Genomic DNA, 9,758 nt, shown 5'->3' with positions numbered 1-9,758 from the left:
GATATGATACACACCACATTCATCATCCATGCAGCATCTGTCAGCCTTTTTTTCACAGAAACCCTTTTAATCACATCCCCAGGGCCTCCCTACTGTTTCCTCATTGAAAATGAAACTGAAATATTAATTCTCAGAACTATAACTGCTGCTTTTACCGTAGGCATCCCAGTATCTGTGTTACATTCTACTGTTGCAGTGAATGCTTTAGTGAATTTCATGAACAAATGTGTGCAATGTTACATAATCCTGCCTTGGGGATGAGATGGTATCAGAAACGACATCAGAGTGCATCAGAGGCAGCTCCAATGTGAGTCCATCTCCTGGTAAAAACCTTTTGTTCTGTTGCCTTCTGATATGAGCTTTCCTGCATAAATCCATTCTCATAGTTAACTGGGGCGCAGGAGCTGAACCTGGCAGTCCAATACAAGCAGGCAGTGTCCCCCAGTGGTGTGTTGCAAAACTGTGTAGTAACTGGCTGAAAAAAAGGAAAACTTGGTCAAGTAGGAAGGCCTGCTAGGGCTGCTGACTTGGCCAATCACCAGCTTTGGGATTTTCTATTGGCTAACATGGAGATGTCAATCAAATCCTCCAGAGGGTGTTTTTCTGTGGTCTCCTCAGTGCAGTTTAGGAGGTGGTGAGGTACACATCCCCTCCGTGAAAATCCATGTGTTAACATCAAAATTGTCATGTATAAAGTAGCAATGCTGCAATGTACAATACACAAGATGCTGCATTCACAGACTTACTTGACTAAAAAATACTTAAATAATAACAATTAAAAGTTCTCATCAATGAAAGAATGGCAGTATTCTGCATAGGCCTAACATTATATTTGTGGAATATTATTTTCTATGCATTAAGGTGCATTTTAATGGTGTTAAAGATGGGGCTAATTGTAATGATTTAGATCATTTAATCTATAACAATGTATTATATTCTATGTTGAGCATATGTTTTTATATGTAAATCCCTTGGTTGCAAAGTAACAAACTACCAATAGTGGTAACATAAATGTAGTGGAATAAAAAGTGATAGACAATTTATTTTTCGTCTGAAATGTAGCGGAATAGTATAAAGTATAAAGTAGCATCAAATGGAAATACTTAAGTAAAGCACGAGTGCTTCGAAATTGCAAACATATTGTAAATATAATATAATACAATATAATGTGCACATTTTTTATAAGGTTTGTTTTTGTTGTTTTTAGTTTTTCGGGGGTAGTTTTTCTGTGTTTTTTCTTTTATGCTGCCTCCTAATAAGTTCATACTTGCTTCAACTAACAATGGTCAAAAAACAGTCTATGGTGAGGCACTCCCACCGCACACAGTCCTTTGCCATACCCAGCTGACGCCCATGGGTGGCAGGGCTGTTCCGGACCACTGGACGGGGGACGGACTGCTCTCTGATTGGTCGGCGGTGTGCGCGTCCCCGTCGTCTCCTCCCGGTTTTCCTGGCATGACCTTTTCCCTTGGCAACCACTTCCTCCGAGCATCCACGGCCATCTTTAATTTCAAGTCATTCATGAAAAGTTGTTTCGCTCATGTAAACACGCCGAGCGACACCTTTGCGCACAAAGCAGCGTCGACGGCGCTGTGTGCGTGTAGTTTGCAGCGACGTGCTCCAAACAGAGCCGAGCAGCACCGCAGCAGGCTGTCCGCCGAGATTAAGTAAACACCGAAAGCGTACGTGCATATTGTTCAGCGTGGCGTCTTGTGCATCACTCGGGCACGTTTCCAGGCTGCTTATTTTGCGCAATATCCTCAAAGCTAAACTGTCTGAATGAGCTATACACGTGTGTAGATACTAACGTGTTGCGTTTTGGACTGAAGGAGTAGTATGTTGCGCTCCCGAAGGAGACAGCAGGTGGAGCGCTAGAATAAGTGTACGGATCATTGTCTGAAGGGCACAGCTGAGTACTCACCACTGCCATGTTGTTCTGCAAACACCCCCATCAGCAGGGAGACGGAAGTGTTTATTTCTAACATCACGGTGGAGTTTTAACAATAACAAACTGTCACTTTATGTGTTGTTTTACACGCTGTGAACTGCCAGTGACACGCGCTGGTTGTCGTTAATTGGCGTCTCTTTAATGGCAGGATGAGAAAGAAGCAGACAGCCAAACAGAGGAAGACAGAGGAGACTCCAGTTGTCCAGGAGTTTGTGGTAGAAACAATTATTCGCCGCAGAATCTTTAACGGGAGAGTGGAGTACTTCCTGAAGTGGAAAGGCTTCACTGAGTGAGAGAGATTTGCTTTCTCATATTGCGTGATTCTTTTTAGTTTCGCTTTTGCGTCACATTCACGTGTATTCTCTCCTTGCCTCTGTGTATTTACAGTGCAGAAAACACGTGGGAACCTGAGGACAATCTGGACTGCCCTGAACTCATTGAAGAGTTCCTGAGAAACACCCACTTCTATGAGGGGAATGAGGAAGATCAAACCGAGCAAGAGTTAATTCCCAAAGAAGAAATGACAGAGCAGGAGACGGAAATTGTGAGTATATGTGAGAAATGCAGTGGCAGAGTGTCTGTGAGTTGATGTTGTTTCCATGTTATTCACAGAACTTCTGCTCCTAAATCTGTAAAAAGGAGGGGGGAAAAAACACATTATTAGATACTATTTATGTAGCGTATTACCAATTAATTAAATCAATTAATTCAATCAATTAAACTAAAGCTTTATATCTTAAGTTTAAAGGAAGCTGCTCTAGATTCTGCCCATGTTGGCAGATTTTGTTCCAATTTTTTGAGTTTTTTAAGGCTGAATATGAAACTAAATGGTGTGTGAAGGTGGCTAGTTTCGCAATGCCCCTGAAAGTGAAATCAATAAAAAAAAAATCATTTTTTTCGAAATAGACATGTACAGTGGGGAAAAAAAGGAAAGAAATATCCCCATCTAAGCTTTGTCCTCATGCGGATGTTGTCTTTGTGGGTTTTTTTTTTAACGTCTGCTCCTTTGTCCTTGACACCCTCTTCGCAGTCCTGTATGCAGTCTCAGCAGCAGGCTCACACTGTGCAGAGCAACAGCGAGCCAAATGACACGCAGTCAGACACCCCCACAAACCTCAGCACTTACCTCGAGCCTGAATGCATCATCGGCTCCACAGACAGACAGGGAGAGCTCATGTTCCTCGTCAAATGGTAACTCCACCACTTCCTCTTTTCTTTGTCCTTGACTGAATGCCAGGGGGCTGGGTAAATGTTTGTCTGATGGTAAAACTCACAGTCGCTCATGTTTAAAGCTGCAGTCTACACGGGAGGATGATGGAGCATCTAGTGTCAGTTTTATGCAGGTGTTTCATCTTGTTGTGCAGTGATAATGTCCATGTTATGTGAATATATAATTAACAAAGGAGACGAAGTTAGACGACGTTGGCCGTGACAAAACGCTCCTCAGATTAGTAACCGATTAGGGAGATCATGCTGCCATTATCAAGAAGCAGCGCTTATTTATTAACACCTGTCAAACACAGAGGTATTTCAAAGTGCTTTACACAAGGACAGGCAATTGAGTATTAAAACACAATAAAATAAGAAGTTATTAAAATAGAGTAAAATGGACAAAAAAAAATCATCCGGAAACATTTAAATATCTATTGTGAATCTATTAACTTAACCGAGATGCAGCACTAAAAGCTGTATTACCCATTGAAGTGTCATTGGATATTAGACTTTCCTCCTTCACGATAACCTTCTCAAAGCGGGCGGGACTTTGTGCTGATGCTGAAACATTAAAAGTAGGAGGCCGCCATCTTAATGGTGCGTATCCCCACAGGAAGAACTCCGACGATGTGGCCCTGCTGCCGGCCCGCGAAGCCAGCGCCAGGTGTCCCCAGGTGGTCATCGAGTTCTACGAGCAGAAGCTGACCTGGCACTGCGGGGACGAGGAGCAGTGAAATGTGTGCGTGGGTTGTGTACAGAGGTGGACTGATAAACAGCTGTGCTCTCGCCTGAAGCTTAGTTTAACCTCCATCGAGTGTCCTCCTTCAGCTGACATTGGAGGCGCACTGTGTGAAATTGCGCTGCAGGTATAATTCCAGATTCTGGCAGGTGCGAGATCCTCAGCGGGGAGGGATTTTTAGAGCTCTCGGTCCCGCGGTGCTCAACGAGGTCTGCGTGCCTTTGTGGAGACTGCGATGGGGACTAAAACTAACTTTTGTGTAGAGCAGCTGATTTGAGATCAGCCTAACCTGTAGCAGCTTTGGTCTGGTGTAAGCGGACTCGATCACTGTGGACATGCGTTTTCTTTTTATTGCTATGTAGTAATTTAGTATTTGAAGTCCTGTTTAGCTACATGGTGGCTGTTTGGTGTGTGCTTTATATCTTTTATTATGTAGGCAGAGTGAACTAACTGTTGTCCAATCCATTCCTCCATGTAGCTTTTAGTCAGAGCTGAAGATTGTAAACATGTTGTTCTAACGTGTTTTGTGTGTGGTGTTTAGAGCCACAGCTGTTACTCTGTCTCTCTATGACTCATGTTTGATGTGGAATATTTAAAGAAATTGCCCACCAGAAATCACCTAATTTTTCTAATCAGCTGCTAAGTACCAACTATTGTCTTCTACTCTGTATTGACTTATAACAAGAATATTATTGAGTTTAAAAAAAAAAAAAATCTTTTATCTGGTGCTTACACAAAGTTCTGGCACAATTAATCAAATGTTCTTAAAAAATGTAAAATAAATCAATTGAGATTAACACAAAAACTGATGTGCACCTGTCATGGCTAATAAGTTGTTGAATGTCGCACTTTAGATATGAGACTGTCCAATTACTGTACCAAGGGCGTTGTCTTGCAGTAATTATACAGGTCCGTGTACACGAAACCTGTATGTTGATGGCACTGTCCTGACTCGACATATCTCCCATGACCGTTATGGGACACTCAGCTAAACCATAAACCTCCGAAAAACACACCTGCTACTGAATTACTGTAACTGTTGACCATGGATCTGTGAAGTCTCTGTGAATAAAGGAAACTTTTTAGTGAAGCTTTTCTCTTGTTTTCTTTTACGGTCACATTTGTCATGTGCTGAATCATCTGGGAGGAACATCAATCCAACAAATAATCAATTTAAAAACTGTAGTTTTGGATGTTTTTTTTTCACTGAGTCTAAATGACGAAGAAGGAAGAGCTTATCTGAGTCTTCTGACTTTGTTTTGAAACCTTTGTTCCTAGTCAGTAAAAGTTGGACATATAAAAGGCACTTACACAATGCTAAGCTAAGCACCATGTTATCTGGTTGATTTAACTGAGAGTCAAACAAGAACATTTGGATTATGAGAGAAGAAACTGACAATGCTGTGACTCCGGTAGGTCTGAAGTCCTACTGTAATTCTGATGAGATTTGTAACCAGGTTTATATTTATTAAAAAAAACCTTAAATGTCGCAAGTTGAGTTCAGAAGCTTTAAATTCTGTTTTTTTGTCTTTAGCAATAAAATTATATTTGGTGGGATTTTCCGATCTTGACACTTGTCGGGTTGGTCATTGCACTTCCTCTATGTGCCAATAAAACACTTCCCCTTTTTCTTAACGTACTCAGTTCAGTGTCTCTCCTGCCTTCTCAATGCAGCAGGTGATCAGTGTTTGGGTGCGGGACCCACGGATACGAAAGAATGACTTTTGGCATGCCTACATCGACTACGAAATTTGTTTACATGTAAGTAAAAACGACAAACGGAGGTTGTTCTAGCCTTTACGTAAAACATTGAGCTTATAACGTGTGTCACACTTGTGTCCTGATTCAGACAGACAGCGTGTGCTTTACCAAGAAGATCTCAATCGTGAGAAGGAGGTTCAGTGAGTTTGTATGGCTCAGGCAGAAGCTACAAGCAAATTCACAGCTAATGTAAGTAAATCTTACTGTGTTTTGAACTGACAATTTGAGCAATAACAGTACACGTATACTTTGAGTTTTCATGTTAAAGGTAATCTGCACTATGGTTCCTGTCATGTTTAGGGTGTATTTGTTTTTTGTTTCTGCAGGGTACAGCTACCAGAGCTGCCCCCAAAGAACCTCTTCTTCAGCCTGAACAACGGCCAACAGATCACTGAGCGGATGAAAGGGCTCCAGAAGTTTTTGGAACAGTAAGAGTGATCTCACAGATCAATTACCCTGTGAACTTTGACACAGCGCAACAAACCATAACAAAACTGCTGACAGTTTCCAGAAACACCAGGCCATGTGACTACTGTTCTCACAAACAACACACTATATTGAAATTGCCCTTGCTCTCCAGGATCCTCCAGAGCCCTCTGCTGTTGTCGGACAGCTGCCTGCATCTTTTCCTGCAGTCGCAGCTCAGCGTGTCCAAGATGGAGGCCTGTGCTGCCGGACAGACCCACTATTCTGTGGCCCAGGCGGTCCAGCACTGTGGTCTGAGGCGATTCCACTCTGAAGAGGATCTGCAGAAGGACCTCAGCACGTCTTGTGACTATGACTCAGACAGGTTTGTAATATTAGACTTTTTAGTCTTTCTCCACTATAAAAATTCCTTAGAACTGAAGCTGCCTTTTACATCTAAGGTTAGAACTTTGTCATCAGCAAAGGAAAAATATGCTTTTTAAGTATAGACTCACTGATGTATTTTCCAGGACAGCTAATATGAGAACTCCTTCTGCCTCATTTTCCAAATTATGAAATTGTATTCACTTTCCATCCCCTGTTCTGGTGTCTGTCATTCCAGCTCAGAGTGTTTAGATCCAGAGCTTCGGATTAAAGATTTGGCAATAAACAAAGCAGAGAGTACAGCTTCGCTTGATCTCATGGGAACCAGCCAGGACGAAACCCTCAGCTGCTCATGTGGTTCTACATGAAGAAATCATCATCATCACATAATCATACCTTCGGCACAGATGAAATTTGCCTGTTACCCCGTCATACTGCACTTTAGGTTCGTGGTTGCTCCTAAGTATTTCACCTGTTAAAAAAAAATCGTAGCTTTTTATGTTGTTATTGGGGCAATTCAGTTTGAACCACGTACAGTAAATACTAATAAAAATGTAACTATTGTATATCCATAAAGTGTTGTGAACCCGTGTTCCGTCTGCATAGCTAAAAAGTTGTAGCAACAATTTGCCTGAAGATGGCAGTGTTGGTACATCAATCTGTTTGTAGAATCACTTATCCCATGAACATTTGTGGCAACCGTCCATAACCACTTCATAAACAATCAAAGTAGAAGCATCACTAGTTATGCTCATTCAGAAGGTGTATTTCTGCCAGATATTTGCAGATAAGAATGCAATACCTTAAGCAGTGACAGCCTGATGTCTCTCTCTGTGGCTGACCTCCCCCTCCTAATAAAGTGGCCACTGCAGGGCTTCGCAGTATGATGTATAATAGGGTCTCTGCAGAGCTTTCAGACAGCCCCCCTGTCAGGTGTGTGGCTGGTAGGAGGTCCTGTTGGATCCCAATGGACTCGCTCCTGTCTGAGAGGGCCACCAAGGAGACAGGCTACATTGCTCCCTGCTGAACAAAATGCCAGCTGCACTGACAAGTCACCTTTTCTACCTGTCTCTCTCTCGCTATACTTGCATGAGTCTGTTCACTACAGTCACATTTATCTGTGTGCGTGTGCTGAATACATATGTGCTCCTGCGGTGAGCAGCACCATGCTTATGCAGAGGTAATGACCACTAAACAGAGTGACGGCAGGCTGATATATCTGCACAGCTAATTAGATTAGCTTTGTCTCTCTGCAGCGGTGGTGATATTCATTATAAATTCAGAGCAGAGAATAGGCTTGTGCTGGAGAGAATGGAGAGGTGACAGCACCTCAGACCTGCTCTGAGCAGAAGAACAGTTTGGACAGTAGGACAGCCCACCAACTCAAATTGGGTGTGGGGAGGGGGGGTGGCATTTTGCCTGAAGATGTGTGGGTGTACATGTGTGCTCATGCATGTCCCGATATGCTAATGCAGTATATGCATGTGTTGTCTTTGACAGTGCTTAACTGTGTGGGACAGCATTACCCTGCATGGCTTCAAACACCGAGGCTGTCAGCGCTGCAGATGTTTGCTTTAGCTAGATATTCAAAAGAGGTTTATGCCTCTAATACATTCAGAAAACACACCTGAATTGTTGAAGTACAGGCGTTTTATACACAAATGTGTGCAAATGGAATGCCAAGCCCGTTTTACCACTGAGTCGTAACAAAACAATTTCAATTGAAGACTCTCCTTTAGACTCCTTTAAATACATTTTACAGAAAGAATGAAAGAACAGTTCACTTAATAAATAAACAATTACAAATTCCAAGAAACATCTAAGAGATTTTAAATTTGGTTTCTGGTAAACATTTTCTGAGAGTGGTGTGTTGGGGAGACTCCTGATCTCAGTAGTGATCCTTTAAATAAGCAACATTACAACCCTGAAGCTAATGTAAAAAGTACAGCATCCAAGCAGCCTCTCTGGACCCACTATAACCAGTCAACTCTCTGATGATAACTATCTTAAACAGCAGCAAGTCCTCGCCTCACTAAAGGTAAACCGCTCTTCAGTGAATCGGAGCATGTTAGCATTTAGCATGTTAGCCGGACCCAGCGTGCCCCTGCATGCCACAAACATCAATGGTGTGTCACTTAGCTCGCCACTTTTTTTTGTTCTTTTTAGCTTTGCTGAGTTACAATAATGCTAATTATAACCACCCCTCATATTTGATCCTTTATTTGATTGTGCTGTCTTGAAGTGTTAGTTCCGGCCCGTGAACGCAAACATTTGTAACGTATAGTTTCCGGAGAGCGGGGTCCTTTCTCTGGATTCCTGGCCTCCTGTGGGCGCAGACACGCCTGCAACTCCTTCTCTGTTGTAGCCAAATATTTATCTTCTATTTTTTTTTTATCAGGAACTTTTCATGTGACTTTTGTTTTCATTTGGTTAGGGAGCAAATTGACATGTAACTACTCAATAAGCCTACAATGTGGCCTGCACAAATCAACTGTGTAGCAGTCAGAAGGCTAAATGTTTACTGATTCGTCAAGTTACCCCAGGATCCAGTTGCCATGCAAGGTAAACATGGCTTAGCACATGGTGCAAATAGGTCACTGCATCATAAAAGCTTTGTTTGTTGCTTAGTCCTGTGGATTGAAACGTTTACATTACTTGTTTCGGTCCGACCTGTCCAGGAGTAGCCTATTGACTCTGCTTTTAATGGTCTGTGACTCTGGTCCACTGGCTGTTAACCTTGAGCCACTGTAGCCTAGCCTGTCAGTGCAGCTCTGCTGCCATGACAGCACTGACACATTTAAACCCATCAGATCGATTGGCTAACAGCTCTCTGCTCCATGTTGTGTGACCCCAGAGAGGTCAAATGGCGTGAAAATGTTGGGAGCGAGTGATATCACTCTGTTTCAGGGCTAGTTTTTAGCTGAACGTAACCACAATTATTCAGAAATGTACAAGATCGAAATCACGTTTTAATTATTTCCACAAATGCTTTATCTCAGTTTAATCTAATTAGTATGCTTATTGTTTGACACATAAAGCAGTAGAAAGGAAAATGGCTCCTCTGGGAGGTGCCCATCTGCCTCTGACCAAGTCAGCATGTCTTTCTGCAGCGACAGCTCAAACAAACCCCACCTCATGTCTGTGATCTCATGCTTGACTTTCTTTTCCCTCTGTTGAGTAATTAAAACAGAATCACAAAAAAACAAAAATCCTTTTTACCTATTTTATACTTTGGAATGAACCAAATTGTCAAATTTGAATGTAACAATATGAAATCCCAATCAGGGTTCGTTTACTGAACAGACTGCC

General features: G+C 42.2%; 2 protein-coding genes across 4 annotated transcripts; both read left to right on the top strand.

Annotated features, from left to right (window-relative positions):
• Positions 1-1,331: 1,331 nt before the first annotated feature.
• cbx3b (chromobox homolog 3b) lies at positions 1,332-4,989 on the top strand. 3 transcript variants are annotated; one of them, XM_031853465.1, is made up of 5 exons: positions 1,332-1,667; positions 2,097-2,237; positions 2,336-2,492; positions 2,979-3,139; positions 3,774-4,989. In XM_031853465.1, the coding sequence occupies exons 1-5, from the start codon at positions 1,354-1,356 to the stop codon at positions 3,892-3,894; spliced, it is 894 nt and encodes a 297-aa protein (XP_031709325.1). In that variant the 5' UTR covers positions 1,332-1,353; the 3' UTR covers positions 3,895-4,989. The 3 variants fall into 3 exon arrangements, with proteins under 3 accessions (XP_031709325.1, XP_031709326.1, XP_031709327.1); XM_031853466.1 differs by having other exon boundaries at positions 1,577-1,682; XM_031853467.1 differs by having other exon boundaries at positions 1,577-1,989.
• A 66-nt stretch (positions 4,990-5,055) lies between these two features.
• Positions 5,056-9,425, top strand: snx10b (sorting nexin 10b). The gene is made up of 5 exons (XM_031853468.1): positions 5,056-5,660; positions 5,749-5,849; positions 5,987-6,088; positions 6,241-6,450; positions 6,688-9,425. The coding sequence occupies exons 1-5, from the start codon at positions 5,568-5,570 to the stop codon at positions 6,815-6,817; spliced, it is 636 nt and encodes a 211-aa protein (XP_031709328.1). The 5' UTR covers positions 5,056-5,567; the 3' UTR covers positions 6,818-9,425.
• The last annotated feature ends 333 nt before the right edge of the window (positions 9,426-9,758 follow it).

This window comes from Anarrhichthys ocellatus, unplaced genomic scaffold, assembly GCF_004355925.1.
Source record: "Anarrhichthys ocellatus isolate YVR2014 unplaced genomic scaffold, GSC_Weel_1.0 scaffold13, whole genome shotgun sequence".
NCBI lineage: Eukaryota > Metazoa > Chordata > Actinopteri > Perciformes > Anarhichadidae > Anarrhichthys > Anarrhichthys ocellatus.
This window is presented reverse-complemented; position numbering and strand designations above follow the sequence as displayed.